Raw genomic sequence first — 26,502 nt, forward strand, 5'->3', positions numbered from 1 at the left:
AAATGTGACAGCGACGCTAAGGCGCAGAGCCGCCATGAAAGGTGCAGCATACTGGCATGTCAGGCATGTGAGCGGGACTAGAAATTATCGGCTATTTTGGCCGACATCACACTGGCAGCTGTCTGCCCGTAGCTGCGGTTCAGTCGCAGATTCCAATGCTGTAATTGGGGTGTAACCGATGACTTGGGCCAAACAACAATTCGGGACCTCAATAGCTTCCAAAAGATGTTGAAATCCATCTAGAAAGAATGTGTTTCTGCAGCAGTGGCAGTTTATGTCTCAGGAAGCAGTGGCCCCACCCATTAATCCAAAATGTCCTCGGTTTCACAGCTCTCAACTACGAGAATGTGGTGGAGACCAGCTCGGAGACAGAGGAGGACGACAAGCTGCAGGTGTCCGAGGAAGACCCGCTGATCAACGGCACCGGTAGCCCGGCCAGCCTCGTCAACGCGGACGCCTCACCGTGCGCCGAGAGCCACGGGCTGCCCACCAAAGAGGAGGAGGACGACGAAATGCGGGACAGTGGAGTGGAGCACATCTGGCCCGACAGCGACATGCTGAGTGCATCAGTGGATGGTACCGGTGAGTGTCAGTTGATGTCATCATCGCATTGGGTGATACCCCAGGAGGCGGGAGCTACAGAAGCGAGCGTCGCGCTTGGCTCCCAAAGCCATGTTGCTCCTTTTTTTAATTAAAATTTTGACACCTGACACCAGTTGGAGGCTCCTGCAGAATTGCGGTTCCCTTTGAGCCCGCCACATGTATGGTGTTCAGGTGAGCCATTCGTCACTGAACCCCACTAATCTGACTGGCAGATTCTTTATGTGCACATGCTGCCGCTTGTGGTATCATCTTATACGGTAAACCCCTCCCATCTGGTGCTCGTGTAGACTTAAACAAATGCAGCCAAGTGTCGAGCAAACAAGGCTGGAGCCAGGTCTGATGGCGAGGCCTCCGTGGCACTCCCCTGGCTGACAGGCGCTAGAAATCATTTTGGTTGGTAAAGTTGGGCTAAGACATTCATGACCTCAAGGAGGATTGACAATAAAATGCAATTTCAATGCCATTCAGAACCTCACTCGGAATTTTGTAGTGCATTAGCTATCGCAGGTGTCCTATTCAAAGTCGGGGGCCGATATCTGGCCCACCGCATCCATTTATTTACTTCAGGTTTCTCAAAAAAATGGATGTGTTCTTTACATTTTGACAGTACTGAAATTGCATTAATTTTAACCGATATCACGAGGAATTCTTTCACCTAATGCCATTTTAACATAAGCGTATCATGTTGTGGCTCCTCCCAGATTACCCCCCCCCACACCCCCGCCTCACCCAAACTTGACTGATGCTCTTTTGTTGAACGGCGCTGATTGCCGGGGCGCCAGTCACGGATGCTTGAAAGATAAATACTTTTAATTAGGGGGCAGGGTAGAACTATTAAAGGAAGCCAGACTGCTGAAAAAAGTCATTAGCAATCTTAAATGAAATTTTTATTTTTATGATAGCCATTTACATGTATAATAAGAGTCAATGATTCTTGGAAGCGAGTGACAGGAACAGAGTGCGGCGAGAAGTCATGTAAGACAGCTCCTTTTTAAATGAGCTTGGCTTTGCGATTCATTTCTGCTAATGAACTAGCCATGCAGAGCACCCAAGAACCCAGGAACGTTCAGCGGGCTTAAATTTTAATACTGGAGGTGGGGAGGTGGCACATTTATTAGGGGAGGGAAAAAGCCTAAATAACAGTTCATATCCTTCAGGGATAGAGGGAAGAAGACAGTTGGGTAAATAAATCAAGATAAAGGATAAACAAGCTGTCGTTGCATACGGTAATTGTTTATTTGATAAAGACCCGCGGTGCCATAATGTCTGTAAATCAGCCATGTTGCAATTCCCACATAATCTGCTTCTGCCGTGATAAAGTGTCTGACATATTTGGGAGAGCAAGTCAAGTTCATTAGAGTCTTGCTCCCAATCTTGTGGCTGCTGTGTTTCCCAGCCTACACTTACTTTGCCGGTGCCTGACTGTCTGCGCAGATACCTCAACACATAACTGAGTCCTGAGATAAGCTAGTAGCTCCCCCCCCCCCCCCCCACACGCACACACGCACACACACGCACACACACACACACTCACACACACACACACACACAACACGGTCCTGCTGATTTGGAGTCCTATCAGGAGCTTCAAACTGAGCCTCTGGAAGGCTGAATGTGGCCTTCTTGGAGAGTTTGACTTCACAGAAATCTTGCTTGAACAATGGAGGGAAAAAAATAACTTTTCGTGCTTTGAATGCACTTTGACAGTGACTTCATTCAAGACAGGAAGCTCCTGTGATTCCAGAAGACAATCAGAGCCTTATATCTGGCCTTGTCCTTGACATTCCTCCATCCCACAGTGTGGCTGGATGCAGTCTTCTGGAAAGCATGACATCATAGTCACTGACAGGCATTTGAACATAAATCACCTGCGTTCGAGTCAGCAATGTAACACTGCGCCATATTTCCATTGCCACCGAACATGTAATTGCAGACGTTTCTATTGTTGAATAAAAGCACCTCCCCCACATCTTGTCGTGTCCAAATTTCAGACTGTTATTTGGCTGGATGGTGCTCCATTGTGAACCAGTGCATGCAAAATATTGAAAAGAATCTACATTGCTACTCTTTGAATCCTTTTTTTTTTTTTTTTTTTTACTTCATACAACCCCACTGCATTAAATGTGTCCCAAATCTCCGAGGCAGAATGAAGAATGTTCATTAAAATAGGAATGTTTTCACAACAAACAGCATCAGTGCAGTATGATGATTGGTGCCATAGTCTTGGTCTTCCACAAGGTGTAGGCCTTCGGTGATTTAACGCTGACGCAACGCACCTCTGGCTAGCCCATGACCCACAGCCACACATTTTTGTGGCCCACACGCATGTCCAGTGACAGCTTTTCTGCCATATAAAAGTGTTGGCTGCCATGTCAGGACATAAACACTCACTTTCTGAGTGGACTCCCGTCTTTTGCTGGCTCACCGCAGTGACACATTGCCCAGTGCCAGAGGTGGACCAGCCTCCTGCTGGAAGCACTGGTCTCGCCTTCAGACCGCAGATAACACATGTTTTCCAAGGTAAACACTAACAGGGCAGAGAGGAGGACCAGTAAATCCCACTGGTCATCCCCTTGCGTCAGGGCAAAAGAATGCAGCCAAATTTGATTAGCCAAAGCAAACATGGCTTGTGAGGACACACACATGTGCTGAAATCTGAGCTGTATGGGTATATTTCAATCTGTTGCTCATGATTTATGCGACTAAAAAGCCGTTTATTCCCAAGCTGCGGTTCCGATACCGCTTGGCAGACGTGCAATCAAAAAAAAAAAAAGAAATAAAAAAAGTCTTGAAGCCAGAGAGTGAGGGGTGGGTCTGGAAGGGGGGCTCACAGCCTACACTGCCATCACGTCCATTGTTAGCTAAAAATACAAAAAGTAATTTTACTTCAGGCTTTTGTGCAGGAAACATTATGATCAGCCTAACTTGCTCCACCTCTTCCTGGGACATGTCGAGTGACATCGGATGGTGTCGCCGAGTGACACCCAGTCAAACCAAGGCACAAAACATGGCCTACGAGCTTGTCCCCGAGTTGACAACCACCTCACCTGTGCCAGCACCTCACTGGCTGACTGCAAGGCCATTAACCTGAAGAATCTTTCATCTTTGAACAGTAGAATCGGCGTGCAATCAGATTGGACGATGTCTCTTGACAGCAACGAGCGACGGAAATGCGTAAAACACAACTCTTCGTTTGTGGTGCAGGGGTGTGTTATTTTTAGTGTGTGTAGTGCGCACAACTGCGTGTAACAGCTTTGGATGAATATGTTCACATGCAATGAAGGAAGCATAATGTGCGTGTGGAGGAGTGCGGCGGCATCACAGGCAGGGCGTAATAAACTCGAGCCGCATGTTGGCTGAAGCGCAACAATTGCTCAGGTGGATATTGTGTTTAATTGTAGCTTGTTGTCATGTTAAAGGTAAATAAGTCACTGTGAGAGTATTCATTGCGCATGATAAGCAAAGCGGTGATGCGCTGCCATGCACAGCGGTGCCCTTTTACGTACGTCTCATCTTTGTTGGCTTCCACTCACTCCTCCCCCTTTGTCCATTTCCTCCACAACCCCCACTCCTCTTGCCACACTCTTCTGTGCAGATGAAATAAAAGATTTCGACACTTTGGGCCCTGATGCCACTTTGCAAATAGCAGGAAATGGTACAGGTGAGTCTGACTGTTGCTCATTGTCTTCTGCTATTGAAACTCTTTCTCGTGTCTATGAACCTACACAACATAGTTTAGGCTGCAGGATATAATAAAATAGGGGGAGCAATTTTTTTTTATGGCTTTTTGAAAAGATGACAAGCATTTGTTGTTCTGAAGTTGCTAATATCTTCCTGGGCTGGGTTAAAATGCAGCACATTTTTCATTTTCATGAATAACAAGCCGGTTTTAATCAGCGGAAGCGTAATTCCAGCAATTAGCTTAGAAAGACAAGTCTAATGAACACCGTCAATGATGCAATAGTGGCTGCCAAAAGGGATTCATTGGCACCGATGACATTTGCTGTTATTTCTCCCGTTAACCAAATATTTGCTACCTTGACCTTTTACAAATTGGCCAATGAAGTTGTCACAAATGGCGCTTAAAAGCGCACCTTGACTTGCCATCCAAAAGGCTTATTAGCCACAATCGATTCTCAGTGAGATGTCACTCAGATGAGGACTAATGGGCGTCGCCAATATCTTCGCGAGGTTGGTCATTTTGGCAACACCCTCCACCGCTGCAATGAATTTTGCTTTGGCTCGAACCAACAACGCCACAATCCCTCCTCTGATCTTAAATGTGTCGTCTATGCTCTGCTACCGCTGAATTCAGGAGTGTACGCGTTCGTGTGTGTTTTGGCAGTCACGAGTGATTGAACTCGCTCAAGTTTTTCTGTCACTGCTCGTTCTATGATTTGAAGTTGGATTCGGCGACAGTTCTTATTTTAGTAGTGCAGACATGCAGACCCCATAATTTAGACATACTTTCTCTGAAGCTTTGCTCTGTTCTTTTTGTGTCTCCTCGCACTCGGAGCAAGATATTCCCCAAATCTTTGAGTAGGACATTTATCTGGGCAAAAAAAAATCAATCGTATGTATGATCGTTTCTTATCCTTTCTCCCCTTTAGTCAAGAGCATCAATTGCACTTCAGAGTTCGAGGACTTTTTTGCCAAGAGAAAGCGTGGCGACAGTGACAGTCACGTGGTGAGCATCGCTGAGTATCTCCAGCGAGGCGATACCGCTATCATCTACCCAGAAGCCCCCGAGGAGCTGTCCCGACTTGGGACGCCGGAGGCAGCGGGGCCAGAGGAAAACGGTAAGGATTTTTTAAAGTTGTTTTAAGACGCAGGCCTTGTTATAATCTCTGTCCTTTTGAACTTGTCGGTGACCATTTTTTGAACTAATGCCCGTGTACTAGGATTAAATATCCTTTGATTTTTATTTTTTAGCCCTTCAATTTCCAGTTTATTTCCACAATGCACAACTTTGTTTTAAAAACCTCGTATACTATATCTGAGTGGTTCTAGAGCAAGCAGAAGGAGCTTCCACTTCTTTAAAATATAATTCGTCACGGTCTGCAGAGTTTATTCTTAAAATCAACATTAAGCCATTCATTTGCTCCATTGCGATGCTCTAAGTCATCAGATGCCGCTTTTGAATATTTCATTCAATTGCTCCCTTTTCCCAAAATGGATAACAGATGTAATGTTGTACCCAACATTAAAAAATGTTACATGTAGTCTATAACCAGTTGAATTTTAGGTAAATTGTATGGGTTTTAATTCATCACCATGATAGAAGCAATCGGTAAAATTCGATGTCAACAATATGTTTTTCGTACATAGTTTTATTACATTTGCGTTCATACAAGTAAAATGTTTTGGGGAGGAAAAAAATGGAAGATGCAAATGTCCAGTACAGAATTCACAGGTTTAATATCCAAATTGATATAGGATGGTGCCTGTGCAATTTTCCTCCTAGCTTGTGTGCTTGGGGAAAAAGGGGGGGGGGGGGGGGGGGAAAGTTCATCTCTCAGAGGCTGCAACAGCTCTCTTGCCCGACATGAGCAGACAGCTGTTGGTCCCACAGATTTGCCGGATGCCAGAGTGTTTACCTACAGTCTTAAGCAACAGCTGGGCAGAAACCAGATAGTTCACCTCTGAAGGTCCCAGCAGGCGGACGAGGATTGAGGATTGAGGGAGTGGGGTCAAGCTGCAGACATGGCAAGCATATGAGTGAGAAAGATTTTAAGAAGTGACAGCAGTGAGGAAAATGCCATCCTGCTGCGCTGCTGCGCGCACGCACGTGAGCGTGTGTGTGCGCGTCTATCTGTGTTTGTGTTTGTGTTTGTGTGTGTGTGTGTGTGTGTGTGTTTGTGTAGTCTTCAGTCTCTGAACAGAAAATAATTTTGAAGTTAGGAGTTAAAGCCATTTTGTGTAATATCATTTGAGTAAAAGAAAATATCTGACATTTCCTAAATTTCAAAAGTAATTCTATGGTATTAAATGTACTAGAGTATTTGAAGTAAAATTAAATATGTATATACTTGTCGATGTTTTTATTGATTTCGTTTTTATTTATTGAGCTTACTTTCGCGGTATAGTTAAAGATCCGTGTGTCACTTTAACTTGGCCGTCAAGTTCATTGGATGCCTAAACAAGCTCATGTTAACGAAAGGAACAGTGAAGTTTTGACTACAATGGATTAAAAAGAGGGCGGCACAGTGATCAACTGGTTAGCACGTCTGCCTCACAATGCAGAGGGTCCAGGGTTCGATTCCTGCTCCGGCCTTCTTAGTGGAACACTCTAAATTGTCCCTAGGTGTGAGTGTGATTGGGGATGGTTGTCCGTCTCTGTGGGCCCTGCGATTGGCTGGCAACCGATTCGGGGTGTCCCCCGCCTACTGCTCGAAGACAGCTGGGATAGGCCCCAGCATGCCCGTAACTCTCGTGAGGATAAGCGGATTAGAAAGTGGATGGATGGATGGATAGATTAAATAGAAAGTGGTCTAACCTACCAGGTTGGATGGGAATTTTTCAACACAAATAAGTGGCATAACAGGCAACTAATCCGATGTATGAAAACCATTCCTCTTCAAATGCCCACGTGTGTGCAACATGATCCTCGGAATGGATACCTCGGTTTTTCATCACTGTCATAATTTCCATCTGCTGGAGATGTTGCTTCAGCCGCAAAGTCATTTCCATCAAAATGTATTGTGTCACGACAGGGACGACTTTTCTTTTTCTGCTTTGTGCTGCGCGGTTCAGGCAGTTTGTCAACAAACACTTTGTTGGGATTGTATTTTGTAGTAACGAGTAAGGAAGATGGATAGGGAAATGAATCGAAGTAAAAGTGCAGAGCTTTTTTTGTCAGTTATCCGAAATATAAATTACAAAGTAAAATTTGTAGGGGAAAATTCTACTGAAGTAACAAAGTATTTGTACTCTGTTACACTGCAAGGCCTTCTGTGCACGTGCGTGTGTGTGCCAGCCCAACACAGTGACTCTCATGTGCAGCAGATTGCGTAGATACCTCCCATACCACTCTGGGCAAGCCGCCCATTAGCTGCCATTGATTGGCTGACCTTTTGGCCCGCTTTCCTTTCCCTTTCAACCCCCTTTCCCCTCCTACTCCTCCGTCACCCATGCAGACCTGCCACCTGGAACGCCAGATGCCTTCGCCCAACTGTTGACCTGCCCCTACTGCGACCGGGGCTACAAGCGCTTGACATCACTGAAGGAGCACATCAAGTACCGCCATGAGAAGAATGAGGAGAACTTCGCCTGCCCGCTGTGCAGCTACACGTTCGCCTACCGCACTCAGCTCGAGCGACATATGGCCACGCACAAGCCTGCGAGGGATCAGGTTAGCTAGTTCTTCTCCTTACATCCAGACTCCCGCTACCCCACCAATACACCCTTACACACCCTTACACACACACACACACACGCACACACACACACACACACACCGATACATAGCCACATGCACAACCTCCATCTTATCTCTAATGTGCTGTGATCCTCTGAGAAGAGAGATCTTTTTTTTTTTCTGATTGGCAATCATTATTAATTTTTCATGCCATTTTGAAGATGCGACTCCTTTAATGGTAATAACTTTAATTGAGGCCCTAAATGGTTTTTTGATGGCCTTCCTTGATATGATTTTGCAGCCTTGTGTTCACGATCCAGTGATTGTGTTAATTTCCAATTTGGAAATTTTTATCAGCTCCTTAACTTTGCTCCTGGTCTTTATGTTGTTCTGGTGACACATACGCACACACGCGCGACCACACACAAACTCACACACATACACACACAAATTGCATATAAACAGAAGCAACATTTACACAACATATAGATCGGAATTATATACAGTAATATAAATACTATTTTGTCTCATGACAATGGATGTGTGTCCTCTTGTGAGGATGAAACACTGCCTATGATCATGGATGTTAATTTTTAGCAGTGAATATCTAATTCAGCTCAATTTCAGACACGATTATGTAAATAAAACGATAAATTAGTCAAAGAAATATAGGACATGATGAAATAGAAGCAGAAAAATTATTGTTTAGATCCACAATGTGGAATAGGGTCATATATACAGTAAACTAAATTTTTTGCTTGATGTGATGAAAATGAAGAGAAAAAATTTCTGAACGTGGGATGGGATTCAACTTCGATGAAAATTTTGAGATATTTATTTTATTTTATCCATCCATCTGAGCCACTGATCCAAATGAACAGTTTGCCAGCCAACCACAGGGCATATTTTATCTTATAAATGACCAAAAAAAATGTAGATATTCACCACACAATATTATAGGAACGTCCTGGAAAAAAAAATCTAGGTTGTTATAGAGAACCTGCAGAACTGCAAACCAAAATGTATTCACACCAATGAAAACTTGGTGTTGGAAAATCTAGCATAAAAAAAAAATGCTCCAAAAAAAATCACGTCACACGCTGTGTTCCCTTGTCTCATGAGACAAGATGACAGCCTCGGGCTAAATTTGATGTCATCAGCCAGCACGCTCACCTGATCTACCAGCTGGATGTAAACGTGAGCAGATGGGCCGGCCGAATGCCTTGCTGTCCCAATCCCCACATTACCATGCTGCCGCCGCTCCCGATCTCAATGGCCGGCGAATCCTGTTCAAGCACCGCGGCTCCTTCTGCTCCACCACTTGTGTTAACTTATAAAATCATCTGCGGTGCGTGGCCCCCAGTCAGCTTCTTTGGCAGGTTCCTCTTTGTCATTCGTATCCTGCCCGTCCTGCGTTAGAGAGCACGAGAACACCGCGCATTAGCATAAGGAATAATGTACCCATCAGTAAACATGTGCTCTCATATGTTTACAAGTCTTAACGCTCCTCCTGCTTTTAAGCAATTAGCCGGAATATGATTAATTAGATCTTATACATATGCAAGCATTCTGCCTGTGCCCCGCCCACAAGTGCGGTGCCATTGATGGCGCCAGTGCATGAAGGCGAGATGAAGCCTTTTGCTGGTGCCATTCACAATTAAGGGCCCAGAGTGTCTTATTAGCAGTGAGACTAAACTTTAACGGGCAAAGGTCCTCAGGGGTAGAAGGGGAGAAGGAGGTGGGGGCGGAGGCACCGAAGCAGCTGTTGCTGTTTGTTTATGCAACTCGGCAACATACGAGTGGCGCGGTGCTCTCCAGCGCTTGGCGGGGGCCCCCGACTCTCCCCGCTTGATCTGTGAAGGTTGGAGCTTTTTTGTTTGTAGTGTCCTGTGCACTACCATCTGTCTCCCCAGGAATTCTTACACCCCAGCATTTGTCGGGACTGCGGCAGTAGGAGGGGCATTAGATTTTGGTTCATCTGAGCGCGGAGAAAAAAAAATAAAGTCCTTCTCTCCAACTCAGAATGAACGTTTTCATACGTGGTGAGCAGGTTCAGACAGTCAGACTAGATGCTGGGGACTGGTGATCGTTAAAAGTGCTAATTAGATGCTCTGTCCTACAAGAAATGTTAACCTTTCAAAAATGGTGTGAATACAGGTATGCAGGGTGATTCGAGACTTATTAGTGTGGAATGAATGAAAAGTAGATCAGATCAGTACCTCTAATGAAGGGAATTGTGCTAAAAATAGATCATTTTCTGGGCTGCCAAATTCTAAAGAGAGTCGAGCAGGCAGGAAATTAAAAGGTGTGGGATCCTCTCTGTTATCGCCACCGCTTGTGGCCGTTCAGCATCGAGTGTAACATGCTCATTGTAATCTTGACCACTTATGGCTACGTCCTTGCATCGCTTTGATGTCTGCGTGGAATTTTGATGCCTAATGTGTCCTCCACAGCACCAACTGTTGAACCAAGCAGCCGGCAACCGCAAGTTCAAATGCACTGAGTGCGGTAAGGCCTTCAAATACAAGCACCACCTGAAGGAACACCTCCGCATCCACAGTGGTGAGTGGCAATTGAAGAAGGTGCTTGCAAAAATATGTCAGTCTTGAACTGGACATCTCATTATGTCTGTTTTTATGCCGCAGGTGAAAAACCATATGAATGCCCCAACTGTAAGAAGCGCTTCTCGCACTCGGGATCTTACAGTTCGCACATCAGCAGCAAAAAGTGCATTGGCTTGATCGCCGTCAACGGCAGGATGCGTGGCACCATGAAGACGGGCTCCTCCCCCACCTCGGCCTCCTCCTCCCCCACCAACACTGCCATCAGCCAGCTGCGGCAAAAGCTAGAGAACGGCAAGCCAGTGGGCCTCGCTGACCACAACAACCACCTGAGCATCAAGACAGAGCCACTTGACTTCAACGACTATAAACTGATGATGGCCTCGCATGGATTCAGTGCTCCCGGGCCTTTCATGAATGGTGGAGTTGGAGGCAACAGTCCACTGGGGGTTCACCACAACTCAACAGCCCAAAGCCCTCTGCAGCACCTGGGTATGCACGGGCTGGAGTCGCAGCTTCTCGGCTACCCGAACCCTCTGATTAACAACCTGAGCGAGGTGCAAAAGGTCCTGCAGATTGTAGACAACACAGTGTGCAGGCAGAAAATGGACTGCAAACCGGAGGAGCTGTCCAAGCTCACAGCCTACATGAAGGAATTAGGCACACAGGTGGAGGAGCATAAACAGGGCCTGACATCGGCAAGTGGGCCACAGGTCAGTCTTCCACTAGTCAATCACAACGGCGCCACCAAAAGCATCATAGACTACACACTCGAGAAGGTCAATGAAGCCAAAGCCTGTCTCCAGAGCTTGACCACAGACTCAAAGAGACAGATCAACAATATCAAACACGAGAAATCGAACCACATGCTCGAAAGTGGCATGGAGGAAAAGGCATCAGAGAACATGTTCACGCCATATGCGTGTCAGTACTGCAAAGAAACTTTCCCGGGTCCCATCCCTCTCCACCAACATGAGCGCTACTTGTGTAAAATGAATGAGGAGATCAAAGCTGTGCTCCAACCCAATGAGAATCTGATGCCCAACAAACATATATTCATGGAGAAGAACGCTCATCTGACATCTTCCATTTTGACTGAAAAGGGACTGACAGGCTCCCTTCACCCCTACCGGGACCACATGTCTGTGCTCAAGGCCTATTTTGCCATGAACATGGAGCCCAACTCCGAAGAGCTGCTCAAGATCTCTATTGCCGTTGGCCTTCCTCAGGAATTCGTCAAGCAATGGTTTGATCAGCGGAAGATGTTTCCATATGGCAGCACCAGAACGCCGCCGCTTGAGCACAAGAACGGCACGGAAATGGTTGTCGGAACGAACAACCACCACACTCCCTCTAAAGACTCTCTGACGGCGCGGTCGCCAATGTCTCTAATCAAACCGGGCGACTGCATCACATCCCCAGCTATTGCTGAGCTCCACAACAACTGTGACAACTCCCTCAGACATTTGAAAAACCACCAGTTTGGCGACGCGAAGGCCACAGGTGACAAGTTGGACCATTCCCGAAGCAACACTCCCTCTCCGCTTAACCTGTCGTCCACATCCTCCAAACATTCGCACAGCAGTTCTTACACCCCGAACAGCTTGGTGTCCGAGGACCTGCAGGCCGAGCCGCTCGACCTTTCGCTTCCACGACTCATCAAGGAACCTAAGCACGCGCTGACCGTGAAGAGCCGTCCAAAAGTCAACAGTTTTACAGTCGAGCTTAGCAGTGTCCCCTCGCCACGTGAGCACTTTGAGGAGCCTCTGAACCTAGCCTATCTCAAGAAGGAGTTCTCCGCCTCCGCCACCAATGGCAATTTGGAGAAAAGCACTAGCCCCATCTTTGGCATTAACCCCTTTGCCGCCAAACCCATGTACACGTCACTTCCTCCTCAGAGCGCTTTTCCACCAGCCACATTCATGCCACCAATGCAGGCCAGCATCCCAGGACTCAGGCCCTACCCCGGCATGGAACAGATGGGTTTCCTACCACACATGGCGTACACATACGCAGCTGGCGCCGCTACTTTTGCTGAGATGCAACAGCGGAGAAAGTATCAGCGGAAACATGGTTTCCAGGTAAGTAAACCACCTGTGGCTCTGCGACAGCCTGAGGTGGCACCATGCAAACTCAGATCGCTGCAAATTAGACATGTCTGCACTGACCGAATAGTGAACCCTCTTTGTTTTTCAACAAAGGGTGTTAAAAAAAACAAAACGTTTGTTCCCTCATTAGACTCAGTATTGAATCATCTTCTTCCTGGTACCAACTTGCAGAAGTCCCAGAATGTTTGGATTTGTAGAAAAGACAAAAACCCGCCGTGGAGATTCCCCTTAGCACCACCACACCACTCCGGAGTTGCAGTTTAAAGGGAGATTTGCTTCCAAGTGCACTTTAATAATGCACCGGCTCCGTGTTCATTACCACTGCATGCTGAGGGCTGTTTAACATAGAGCGAACCATTTTGATGAAAAAAAGTATTAATAATGTTTCTCATTCTAAGTTATTAAATTAGATTTTAAAAATACAGCTACAGGCGTTTAGTTGAAATTGATTGCAGAGTGATAGTGCGGTCCCATCTTAAAACATCCTTGCATTGTCAAGTTCATTAAAGGAACACGTCACACCTTCTGATTGTGATCGCTGTGGCAGAATGTTCCACTCACGGTGGAACATTGTTCTCCATCAATTCACACGCCGCACTTGTCTTCATCATATAATATATTTTTAAAGTGATGGCACTCCTACCGACTCGAATGAAAGCAGAAACAATAGCCCACCTCGCAAATCTCCTTTCAATGCATTGTGTGTAAAGCCACGGAAAGGACTTATTAATTTCATTTTGTACGTAGATTTTCATGTAAATGTTTGGATCCTAACTGACCAGAATATTAGGATCATTTCTCCTAACAAGATGTAGGAATCAATAATATTTAAATGAATATCTTTATAGAATGCCACACAAAGAATTCTGACCCATGGTGCGACAGTCCTAATATGGACCCGCCCAAAATTGAATGCCTTTATACACACTATCTGCAAATGCCAGAATTTTGTCTTTAACATCCATGCATGATCCATCCATGTCCTCATTATGGTCACAGATGAACTGGAGCCTATCCTAGCTGTTATTGAGCATGAGGGAGGGTAAACCGAGACCTGGATTTTACTTGTAGTAATTCACCGGGCACATGGAGGCAAACAAGCCTTCATACTCACATTCACACCTATGGACAGTTCAATTTAGTTGCATGTTGGTTCTTTTTGTTTGTTTGTTTGTTTGTTTTGTTTTTTTTTAATTTGGAGGAAGAAGGCGGGAGAAAAAGCAAACTCCACACTAAAGGACCGAAGCTTTAATTTGAAGCTCGGACCTTTCCACTGTGAGGTAGTCGTGCTAACGTTGCATGCTCACGCTGAAATTTGGGACAATGCCTAAAAGTGCAGTGCAACGTTTTAAGTGAAAATAAAAAGCCCTCACCTTCATCTGGATTGGCCCTAAATCTTCATGTGTTTCACTCTTGCTAACCTAAACCCTCCCCCCCCAAAAAACCACCTTGGTAATGTCATGATAAAACAGTGTTCACTCACTCCTTCTCAGTTTGGTTATTGCGGGTTTTAATTTGTGAGCAATTTTGCAGGTTTTCTTCTCTTTTTTTCTTCCTCCTAAGTCAGATCAGTCAAAAATGCAGATTTTAGGGGACATTTGTTTTACAAAACCCAAGACCATGCACACTACGGCTTGTCACCCCCCCAAATCCCTGTCCCTCATTGCGGGTGTGTTTGGAAATACACTAATACGCTCTTTATTCAGAAGACCGTTCGAAAACTCAGAATGTTCAGTTTTTCAGAGTGCAACCAAAAAATGGAGCCCACTCACGTTCATACAAGGAATGTATTGTAAACAGCTGTGCTCAGAAATTAATGGCAGCGCAGCGTGCCCTGCCATCGACAGCACACAAGGGTGACAAAACGCCCACTTAATAATTAAGTTTGACTTTTTAGTTTAAAATGGCTTACCTTAAACAGAATCCTGCGCCCCTTTGTAGACAAAGGTACAATCGTGGTGGTTTAATGTGTCTTGTGTCTTTTAATTGTGAAAACCAAAACCGAGTTTCAACTTCTGTACTGAATGACTGAAGTTGCTTCTTCTATATTAGAAGAAGAAAAGCAGTCATGGCAACTTTGTTTCGGGTTCCAAAACAAGGATGTAATTGATTATTCCACAAGGATGTAATTTTGGCTAACAATGCATCGTGATGTGATGCGACATGAAGGTGAGCCATTTTCAGAGCAAAGCAAAAACGTTAACGTTTCATCGTCCTCGCGTACTGTCAGAGGCAGTGTGTGCACCGGTCCCATCATTTTCTGAATGCAGCCAAAAATCAGCAGCTCGATAATTATAAGTCAACCGCGGAAATTCACTTATCGTAGGGATCATGAAATGCACGAAAAGTGTTGCAACACTGAATATTTGAAAAGAATAATTATACACGATTTTGAATTTTAGTGCTGGCCACATGCAAGCTTTGAATGTGAGCCTAAACTAATTGTTGTTTTTGTCTTTTGCCCTCTTTCTCTTTTCTGTCGTTGTTTGTTGTTGCTAAGGGCGACCTACTTGACGCTACAGCCGATTACATGTCAGGGCTGGACGACATGACAGACCCCGATTCCTGTCTGTCGCGGAAGAAGATTAAGAAGACTGAAAGTGGTATGTACGCGTGTGACTTGTGCGACAAAACATTCCAGAAGAGCAGTTCCCTTCTCAGACACAAATATGAACACACAGGTATATACTGTTCTAGACCCTTATTTCCAACCCCATTATATTTCCTTTTGTCAATGTTTGTATTGAAAATCCTCAGTGAATCTTTGAACTTGTCCCCTCCTCTTCCTCTTTCCTCTGTTGCACATCTCGTAACTTGCTTTTTCATCAACAGGGTGGACGTAGTTTTGCTAGTTGTTATCCCGATGAGTAAAGGCAACTCTGTTATTGGCGATAGATCGCATCAGCACCTTCAGAGTGCCATTAACGAGTCTTTCTTATTCCTGCTACGAGACAAAGTTCCTCTTTCATGGGGTTGCATCATTCATTTCAGACGCTAACGCTCATCTAGTGTTTGCCGCTTTTGTGCGTCTTATCTATTTGGACATGAAAGCGACGCTTTCATGCTCACGTCGCTGTGTTGTTCTGGTCCTGCACTGAAGGGAAGTGGTCCGACTGGAGATTAAGAAGCCGTTCCGCCTGGTGCACAGCATATTTTGCAAAAGTTTTAACAGAAAAGAAATGGCAGCTTCCTGCGGCAGGCATGCTATCAACGTGAACTTCAGTCATATTTACAGATAAGCTTGTCCCCGCCCCCTCCTGCTGAGCACAGATTTCTTAACTCCTCAGCCGCTGTATTTACGATGCATCGATGAGTGCGAGGCACTGACGAGTTTCTTTGCTTGGACAGCAGGAGGGAACTTCCATAATGTCAGCCGGCGAATGCGAACGCACTTTCTCCTCACAATTTGAATAGCATTAGATTTGATGTCCCGTTATGTCATTTTGCTCCATGCCATCCAATCCATCAAACTCTTTGCTTTCCTCTGCTTTGTGTGATTTATTGTGGCGCCCCGATCGTTGTCGCGCCACTCACGTTCTTCGCGCTTTGTTTTGTGTGTCCGCAGGCAAGCGGCCGCACCAATGTCAGATCTGCAAAAAGGCCTTCAAACACAAGCACCATCTCATTGAGCACTCACGCTTGCACTCGGGCGAGAAGCCCTACCAGTGCGACAAGTGCGGCAAAAGGTTCTCGCACTCGGGCTCGTACTCGCAGCACATGAACCATCGCTACTCCTACTGCAAGCGCGAGGCGGAGGAGCGCGAGGCGGCCGAGAGAGAGGCCCGCGAAAAGGGCCATCTGGAGCCTACGGAGCTGCTGATGAGCCGGGCCTACTTGCAGGGAATCACTCCTCAGGGTTACCCGGAGCTGGCGGAGCGTGAGGCCATCTTGCGGCACGACGGCGTGAATGGAGGGATCATAGAGGGACGCAAGGAAGTGGACGAAGAATATGTGAAGATGGGACGCAGGGAGGATGAGTTTGAGTTTGAGGAGGAGGAAGAGAGCAAGAGCATGGACACGGACCCGGACACGTTGAGGGACGAAGAGGAAAACGGAGAGCACTCGATGGACGATAGCTCGCTGGATGGCAAAATGGAAACCAAATCGGATCGCGAGGACACGATGGAGGACGCCATGTAGTGGTCTCTCCGCGGGAAACGTTTGACGTTTCTTCCGGTTCAGTATTCTTACCTGCTCGGTTTAAGACTGGATGTTTTAAACCGTACGTGCACGTGCCTGAAGCTTCCGGGAAGCTTTGACCGCTAAATCAATGAGGCAGCGGCATTGAAGGGAGGGGGAGGGGTTTGTGACTGAAGCCGCATTATGCAAACCCAACAAAGAATAAATTCATCTGGAAAAATGTACAGTCCAAAGGCCTATACATGAGTGTGGTGCTAACCTCCCCCTGCCCGTGTTCCATAGTATTTATAGCACAAAAAATACAAATAAAACAGTGACTTGTACAAATTGCACTCCGCTTCTATAATCATGAAGAAAAAAAAAAAGAAAAAAGAAAGTGTTGCCTATGTATATATTTATACGGGGTTGGAACAAGAGCAGCGGGGTCTGCGTACCCCCTTTAGCCCTTTGGTGTTTGTCGTCACCCACCTTTGGTTCCACCACCTGCGGCCACACTGTGTCAGGCCTCCAATCATTAAGACTGTGAAGGATATGGGTCAAAGAGGATGAGGAGGAGGAGGAAGATGATGAGCTTGTGGCGCGTCCGTCTTAAGGGAAATTGTGGGTTCTGGACGCTTCGGGATAGGGGGATGAAATGAAGGATGAAGCCTTTGAGGTGTTTTATGAAAAAGAAGCCTTATATGCAAACCTTTTAACCTGTGTGTTTTCTGCAAGTGCCACCCTCGTATTGTGTCAAAGGAAGGTTACTTTTTTTTCACCAGCTTCAGTATTATGGGATGGTTTACCATTGTTCTCTGCGGCACCCGTGTCAGTATTAAGACTCTAGGCAGCAGTTACTTAGTTTACATTATGTTGTGCAATGTTTCTTTGTCAGTATTACACCAAACCTTTTTTTCTTTTCTTTTTGGAAAACAACAAATTGCATTCAGTTTATTTGTAGGTTGGAAAAAAAAAAAACTTATTTATGTGGCCCATTTTATATTTCCTAATTTTATTTATTTCATACTGTTGTGTACAGTACTATAGGTCTTCAATATATAGATATATTTTAGTAAAAAGGAACATGGTGTTGATCATAGGGCAAAATTTACGTAAAGAGAGCATTTATTGTGTTTTGAAACATTGTGAAATGCGAAGTTTAATCTTATTTTATTTTATTTCCTCTATTTTCCACATCATGGAAAATTCCAAATTTGGGAACTTTTATACAATTGTGAAAACACTGTATTTTCAACTGAAAAAAAAATTCCACTTTCTTCATCTTTGTTTCTTTTTTTAAGCTAAAAAATGAAGAGGGACTGTTAAATACTATGTATGATATCATGACTGAAACAGAATCTTTCCTGAAATGTCTTTGTAAAAGTATTATTGAATTCTTGATTTGTAATTTCTCTTGAAAATGACCCTGCTCGAATAAAAGTAGCCAAATTACAAAATACCAAACATTTGCTGAGTCCTCTTTGTTTGAATGATTTTTTTTTTGAAAAAAAAGATTTTTAATGTTTCAAATAAAAGTGTTTTTTTTTTTTTACTGCACATGAAAAAAAATACTAGACTTTTTCATATTTGAAAAAAAAAAGAACACTAGCCTTTTTCATATTACGCAGCAATACAGTTGAGCAGGAGGAAATAATAGTTGCAAAATGTGCCTTCATCCTGCCACGTTTGTACTTGGCGGTGACAGGTGGACTCCATCACGCCCTTCACCGCGCTTTATGTAGATGAGCGGCAACATCAAAAGGCTCAGATGAAAGAATCAAAGGTTGAGCCATGCCAAACATCAGAACCAGCTTGGTGTTTTCCCATCGATCGCATCACCACCGGATCATTCACAGACTATCTCATGGATGAAAGGGGGGGGGGGGTCAGTGAGGGGGGCTAAATGTTGATTAGCTGTTGAATTTGCTATGTGACGTAGCCGTGTTCAGCGCGGCTGGAGGGAGGTGCATCGATGAATTAACTGACCGTCCGCTAAATACGCATCTTTCTGACTTGCTCTCCAGCTGAAAAGGAGGTCAAAGGTCAGGATGGGTGTGATTCCGGGAGCGACGCTCACAGCATAAGTGAAGTACTGAGTGGGCGAGCCGGAGACAGAAATGGTCCCACACAAACTGACCGATTAACATCCATCGTTGTGAAGTGGTTCTGTCATTCTGCAATACTTGCCGAAAGTGATCCAGTCTGCTTTTACGTGTACTGATCAATACCGTCTGGCACTATTAGTAGAGGCCCGCTTCTAATTGCAATTAAGCTCAGCGTACGTGAACAGGATTGATTTTTGGTGCACTTAATTTTCTGACGAGTTCAACAAGAAAACAATTATTTCTGCTCTCCCCTTGCGACCCTGCATCTAAGACATTACGTGTATAACTGCTCACTGTAAGTAAATAGTCACATTGCTATATTATTATCTCTGTTATGCATGACCCGACACCACTAAAAACCGGGGCTGCAAAATATAACCCTTGCTCCTTAACACCCCCCCACCCCCACACACACACGCGATGTTGCATTGCTGAAAAGGAAAATGATGGGGTCGCAATGATTAGAACACGGCCATGTGTGAGGTTGTTTTTAATGTAAAGCAGTCAATGGAGGCACTGAGAGCGTGTGTGCAGGCAGCGCTATGGCCTCAGGCTAAATGTACACTTAGCTCTGGTCTCCACGAAGCCCCTGCAGTGAATCATTACAGCTCAGCTGTCCAAAACAAACCGCCAATCTGGGCCGGGCATATGGCTGCGTGGCGCTCAATGACAGTGATACGCTCGTGTTGCTTTCTGAACACATCACCAGGACTGGATATTAGATTTAACTAAAGCAAATCGCAATCATCATTTTTAACATGTAAGCAAAGAGCTGCAGTCATGGAGGCTGTGAGCGGCACCTAACCTAAAACGCAGGGATTCGCAAAAGTATGGCCTGGGGGCTGCATATGACCCGCTTTGTTCTTCAATCCGTCCAATGAGCATTTAGGTTATCAAAACTCCTGTCATATTTGTTGTTGGATTTGATTCATTCACTGTTTAGTTCTTACATTTTTATTGCCAAGAATTAAAAAACATTTTATAACAAGTATACTTTGAACATTTTGTGTTAAATATTTTCCAAAATAACAGCTTAATTCATGCATTGCAAACGATCAAATGCAAATAAGGGCGATTTATTTATTCAATTTTATTTTGTCATGTGGTTGCATGAAAAAAAAATCATCTGGAGCCAATTACATTTTAAGTTGACTATGAAACTACTTGAAAAAATTATCTGGATCCAGTTGATTTTATATTGTGCAACCACTTGACAAAATAAAGTTGAGTCACTTCAACATATTTTCAGTGTACCGGTAATTAAAAAAAAGCAATTTTACATGATTTACATGTACTCTAGGCCTACATTAAATCATGATGGTCAACAGAAAACTTTAAATCAGTAATCGCTTTGTGTGTCCCTAAATGTATTTTTAATGCTGATTTTTAAAAAAAAGTTTTAAATTTTTTTCAAGCACCTCAGGTTGTTGAGATTCATGTTTCTAAGTGTGACCTCTGAGACCTTGAGCAAAACGTATTTTATCATACGTTGTAATTCATAGTTGACATTTCAGGAAAAACGTTTCCACCTGTTGCTGACCCTCACCCTTAATTTCTAAATATTAGTTATTTACTTTATTATTATTATTATTATCATTATTATTAAGATCTGATGCGCTAGAGAAAAAAATCCGGGCAGATTCTGAATCAATCAAAATCAAAACAATTTATCTGAAAAAAACACCTATTCACCAGTGTTATTGTTTGTAGGATATAACTGGTGTGTAATACTGTACATAAGATGCCGTTTTAAACTCTTACATATATTTGATGCTCACATTTTTCCTTTTTTTAAAATGAGCTTGCATCTCCGTCTGTAAAAAAATAAATAAATAAATAAATAAATAAAATGTCCCTCAGGCACCATAGTTTGCCCAGAGAGATGAAGTGGTGCTAATCCTAGCCTAGCTACTTGTGTTCGATCTCTTACTGGTAAGGTAAGAATGAAATGAGACTGGCAGAGTTTTGACCGCATTAAATAATGTACGCAAGTGCACATGGTACCCGGGCCGTTTGCAGGGCACATGAAGGACGGGCGCGGCCAAAGAATCGAGGAAGGCCTTGGCGCTCGGCGAGAGAAAGTTCAATGACACACAGGGAGGAGAAGGCACAAGTGACCAGCAGGGATTAACCAATCAGAGCGTCAGAAGAGCAGCCAGCTGTTCATTCTGGCCTGAGCGGAATGAGGCCTGGAGCAGGTGGTGCAGCCTGATGCCAGCGGTGCTGAAGAGGAGGGAGGCCCAGGAGGAAGATGCTGATGAAAGACACTCGCCTAATGTGTCGTCGTCATTCTTGGACTCCCTGCCCACATTATCATGAGTAAATATTCTACAAACGAAGAATATCTGATTGTGTGCCATTTTTCACAAATAAAAGCAGTCATGAAAGAATAGGAACAGAAGTCAGAATAAGCCGCAGATGTGAATCACACTTACAAAAAAACAAAACAAAACAAAAAAAAAAAACAAGGTAAGCATGGTCACCAACCTTATAAAATCAAACCAAGATGAGTTTTAAACTTGAAAATATTTCCTCCTCAGTCTCATTAGCCACGTGACTGTCAAGGCCCCAACACATTTGCTGATGAGTTTGTTATAAACCAGGCAGGTGAGCCCCCTGCTGGATGACAATGCTCTGTAAGTTTAAAGTTCAAGTTTAAATAAAGCTGGGTTTTCAACTTTTCAGGATAAACTCTTGCCCTTGTTGGTCAACCATAGAACGCAAACTACAGTAAGGACCTGTGAGAGTGTGCGGCATAATAGGCAGACAACTATCCATTCATTTTCAAAACCACTTATTCTGAACAGGGTCACAGGGAAAAAGGCAGGCGGTGAGTGGAAATTGCATATTATCAGTAGCTGTTTAAAGTTTTGCGGACTACTCATATCTCCTGTCCACACCTGATTTCCTCAGTTCTGCTCCTCCTGTGTCAACAAATCAGTTCAATTCCTCCAAAATGTTCTGCTACTTGGTGTATGTACTGGTGCTATTTTCATATCTACACTATAAACAAACTGCTTGGGATAATGGGCATTTGGGAGAAATTTCAGGACGAAACGTAAACTTTCCAGGTAAACCTCGCGTGACCCTTTGAATGCACGTGCTATTTATTTCTTTTGAGTTTACATCGTATCGTACCTCTGCAACTCTAAAGGCAAGTTTGCGAACATTGCTTGCTAGTTTACTCTTAACTTCGTGTTGGCGCGCGTATACAAAATTACAGAGAGAGTGAAGATTCTCATCGCTCTTGTTTGAATAATTTAAACATGTTACAAATGAAAAAAAAATGTGAGTCATATATTTCTCTGTGGGACTTGTTCAGTGTGAAACTAATTCGCTTGCCGACACCAAGCGATTGAGTACAGCGCATCTACTGGTCTGATGCTATGGCTAAACGGCAACCCTGTTAGGGGTTTTGAGATGCCAAATACAATATAGTGTCCCGTATCGGTATTATTTTTTATTGGATCCCAAGAAGACGACACGAAAAGACGGTAAATTTTAAACAACTTTTGGCAGTCATCCACCAACCCCATTCATTGAGTGCACCCGTGCAATGTTCTCTCGCTACAAGTATATACGAAAGTATAAATCTAGTTAAGTATTAAGGATTTATGTTTGCATGGAATACACTGCACTGGAAAGGGTTAGAGGAGTCTGCCAGACGGCTGGGTCTCGGTTACATTAACTGCCAGAAACGTTGTTTGTGCGAATGCTCGTGTGCATATTTGATTGGCAATTTTGCACTGTTGCAATGCCATTCGTCTGCAATTTACATTTGAAATGGCCGCAAAAGTCTTCCTCACTATCAAAGAGAAATAGCCACTAAGATTATGACGCAATCAGCAGGTTGCAACAGAGAGCGACTGGAAGAGTCACAGAAAGGAACAATAGGGAAATTTTCATGGATCGCTTGTGATTTTAAAATGCCCCTCTAATGATTGTAGTCCATTTTACGTTCGTCCTGAAATGTCTCTAAAGCCCAATGCAATGTTTGTGATTAGCCTATGCATATAGAAATATCAGAATGTATTCTCTTTTTTTTTTTTTTTTTTTTGTGTAGGCTCACCAACAGAGCTGAGCCTACAAGGAGAGATTACAAATTGAACTCGGGCTGTGCTCCTGGGACGAGCCTCTCCCAAAACTAGTTGCAGACACTGTGTACGTCTACGCGATGGGAATAAAACATAAAGCCAACCAAGTCAAGCCTTTTTTGCTGTAGTTCGGCAGTTTGTGGTGAGTTTGCCAATGATTGATTCTTTTCCTTAAACAGAGTTCAACTTGTTGTTGATTGTCAGGTGAAAGTGTGCCAAACACATCGTCGAACTCTGGAGTTTGTTGGATTTTTTAGCTGATTCAGTGTTACAAATCAAACACGCAGCTGGTCATCTGACTGTGGTAGCATCCTCTGACATTCAAAGAAGCGCCTCCGAACCCACCTCCCTCCCCACCTCACTAAGGGGTAAGTGATTATGTGTTTTGCCAAAGTGGTAATCTTTTGATATGCACAAACACAGATACTAACGTGCCGGCAACAGCAGCGGTTTTCCTTTTTCTTTTCCTGGGTTGACGGCTGATTAGGATGCCAGATCATGGTCCCAGCTGGGCGCAGGGTACATCGCTCATTACACGTTTTCTAGAGGAGGAAGGCTAATTCACAACGCCGCACAGCATGGTAGGTGTAATCATATCATGCAAAATCAGCGGTCAGTTCAGCGCGGCTGGAGCCTGATTAAAGGCCGCCAAAGACAAAGTGACACGTCCTCAACCTCATAGGAGGAGACGTTAAGCAAAGCATCACTTAGCCGTCAAAGTGCAAGGCCGATTCCTTTTAGAAATTACTTTTCTTTTTCTTTTTTTTTTTTAACTCAGGGATCAACATGTATTTTTTATGAAGCCACATTGGCGGCCTAAGCGCTCACATCTCTGGCAACTTGATTTAAATAGAGCTCAGCATTTTGGACATAAAATATCTGCTGTAATTAGGCAGCATTCTTCAGCCGAGCACGATGTGACAGTTTGAGTGAACACGGGGTTAATATTGTCGAGAAAAATCTGTGGTGATTTGTTCACCCTTTGCCTGGCCATTTCTGCAACATTGGGAAGAAAATTCATTTGCGCCCCGCCTATTTTTATCATCGAATAGGTGTTATGTTCTCCCCTTTTAACTTGCCGTGTGCGTTCCTTGTTTCTAGAGCTCTTAATGGACTGCGTTGTGTGCACCCTCCATGGAAATAGTTAATTATTCCATGGAGGACTTCCTGGTCCAACCTTACTCCTGGAGAAGGATGAATGTGGCCTCGCATGTATGTAATGTCTTTAAGGAAGCATTCCCTCCACGCCCTGCAGGGATTAGGCCTAATAACAGAAGTTAATTATATTAAGAGTCATTTTCAAAAACAGTTCATGAACTGCAAATTATAGTTAAAGTTGCTCCTTAATGCTCTTAACTGTAATTAATTTGTCTAATATCTCAGGAAAATGAGCGTGTTGAGCAGCAGGGATGTCAGAGGGGAACTTTTACACGGTCAGTCGTTAACGAACCTCTGTTGGATTCACCGATCACTTTTATTCTCTGTCCACACATCCACACATACTTTCTGTGTCTTACATGTTTTTCTTTGTCTCCACTTAAATTGTATTCAGGAAAATTGTGGCTTGTTTCCTTTTTAAATGTAACATTGTAACATGGGCAGGCCGCTTTGTGTTGAAAGCAATTGTCACTGTCACTTTGTTGTTGTCACACATTGAAGGTTGGTTGTACACTGTATGGTTCCCGTGATACACTTCCGTTTTTTTCCTCTCTTGAGTGGCACAATTCAGAATAAGTGTCACAATATTTTTTCTTGGCTAATCTGCGCCACCACTGCAGCCCTGCTTACCTTCTGGCTTTGACATGATATCGCTTTGGCCGACCTAATCGCATTTCTTTTGTTTTTTGTTACTTAGCCACACTATTTCATAACTGCTATAAAATGCAGAGTGATATACTCACAGACACATGTTCAGCGATAGGCACATAACTAAAGATCTTCCTTATTTTTTTTTTATTTCATGATTGTTGAGTGAAAGAGCACTTCGGAAGTTAAGTTTTCCATAAAATGTCCCTTTAAAACAACAGAAGGAAAAAGTCAGTCCAAGCCAATATCTGATCGTTGCAAGGAAAAAGTATAACTGCAACAATAAAGCCCAGCGGTCAAGACTAAAGAGCATTTACTTTGCCATCTTACCTATCTGCCCCTTTGTAGCCTGAGACGTTCGTAAATCAAGGAAATGCTTTGTATTGAAATGAATAGAATTCAATGAATCCATTCCAGGAAAATTCTGAGTTGTGTGTGTTTTTTTAACATTATATCTCTTGTCACTTTAAAGATTAAAACACAGTTCTTTTGGTATTTTATATAGTATATTCATTGCTTCGCTCACACTATCACCAATGGGCTCTTTCTATTTGTCTTTCAAATTACATGAAGAGCAAAACGGGCCCATCCAGCACAAATCTTTGTGCTCTTCCTAACAAGCGCTTAGCTTTTGCAAGAGCTATTCTGACTGTTTTTTGTGTAGTTTACTTGTATAGCAAAAGTTCAACGTGTTGACATGGGACCTACTTCCACATTCAATATGTCTTTAGAAATCTGATTTTCTGACCCCCATGTGGCACATGGAGCTCTGTTTGGAGGAGTCGCTGAGGCAGAAGGCAGCACTTCTTTGGTAGCTGCTTCTGGCATCTGTAATTGGCTGAATATATTCAATGTGGCTGCAACTTCTGCGTCTCGACAACAGGCATGGGCGGCTATTTCGACGTGATTACACTGATATTAACTGCTTACCGGAGAATCTATAATACAATAATTGACATATGTACCGTGGGCAGTATTTTTCTAATGAAAATACAATGACATGTTCCTTTTTCCAGTTGTTGCTATCGCTCAGAATTGCTACATCTATCACCGATGCTATCATTTGATGTTTATGCACCACCACTATGGGCCTGAGAGAGAGAGAGAGAGAGAGCGAGAGAGAGAGCGAGAGAGAGAAAGAGAGAGATGAAAAATGTCATATTTAACCTAGCTTTCATGCCACAAACACTGTAGGGGATGACAAGCCACTCAGGAGCTCCTCAGAGAATTTGTAAAGATTCCCAAGTGCCGCCTGTCCTGGCAGGAATTAACTCTCCTCTTCCAGCCGGTGAAACCTTGACACCTCAAGTGAAAAGTGCTTGAGCTGTTGTACCCTATAATCCCCCGAATGGTTGTCAACATTCTCTTTTGAGTACTAGCCGGAAGTGATGGGGAGAGAAAAAAAAGCGAGAATTATGTGCATTTGTCCGCTGGTAATTAGATGACTTTTGACTCAACTCAACTGACTTTTTCCAGTGAGGACTTTTGAAGTGTGATGATGCTCCATTCGGACAATTTAAAGCAGAGAAACCAGTATCGTTGGAGCCCTTAATCTAGCAATACTGTCTCGGCCTTTTGCACATTAAAGACTTAAGCAAGAGTATAATATGGTCGCCGTGCTAAAGTCACAGAGTGCTATTGTTCAAGTTCTTCCTGGACACTTTTCACCTCCAGTGATGTCTGGAGACTTTCCGAGTCATGCCATTTGTGCAACTGTGCATATTAAGTAGACTTGCTGGGCATGCATGT

General features: G+C 43.9%; 1 protein-coding gene across 2 annotated transcripts in view; it reads left to right on the top strand.

Moving 5' to 3' along the window:
* zeb2b (zinc finger E-box binding homeobox 2b) overlaps positions 1 to 18,212 on the top strand; it is a 54,933-nt gene extending 36,721 nt beyond the window's left edge. The window contains exons 2-9 of one of the 2 annotated variants that reach the window (XM_086126752.1): positions 331 to 582; positions 4,199 to 4,264; positions 5,214 to 5,402; positions 7,740 to 7,954; positions 10,414 to 10,522; positions 10,606 to 12,602; positions 15,130 to 15,310; positions 16,195 to 18,212. In XM_086126752.1, coding sequence (XP_085982878.1) covers positions 331 to 582; positions 4,199 to 4,264; positions 5,214 to 5,402; positions 7,740 to 7,954; positions 10,414 to 10,522; positions 10,606 to 12,602; positions 15,130 to 15,310; positions 16,195 to 16,769 — 3,584 coding nt within the window. In that variant the 3' untranslated portion in view covers positions 16,770 to 18,212. The remainder of the gene's footprint in view (positions 1 to 330; positions 583 to 4,198; positions 4,265 to 5,213; positions 5,403 to 7,739; positions 7,955 to 10,413; positions 10,523 to 10,605; positions 12,603 to 15,129; positions 15,311 to 16,194) is intronic. The other variant, XM_086126826.1, reaches the window with a different exon arrangement.
* The last annotated feature ends 8,290 nt before the right edge of the window (positions 18,213 to 26,502 follow it).

This window comes from Hippocampus guttulatus, chromosome 1, assembly GCF_054856545.1.
Source record: "Hippocampus guttulatus isolate MCC_2025c chromosome 1, RoL_Hgut_1.0, whole genome shotgun sequence".
Taxonomy (NCBI): Eukaryota; Metazoa; Chordata; class Actinopteri; order Syngnathiformes; family Syngnathidae; genus Hippocampus; species Hippocampus guttulatus.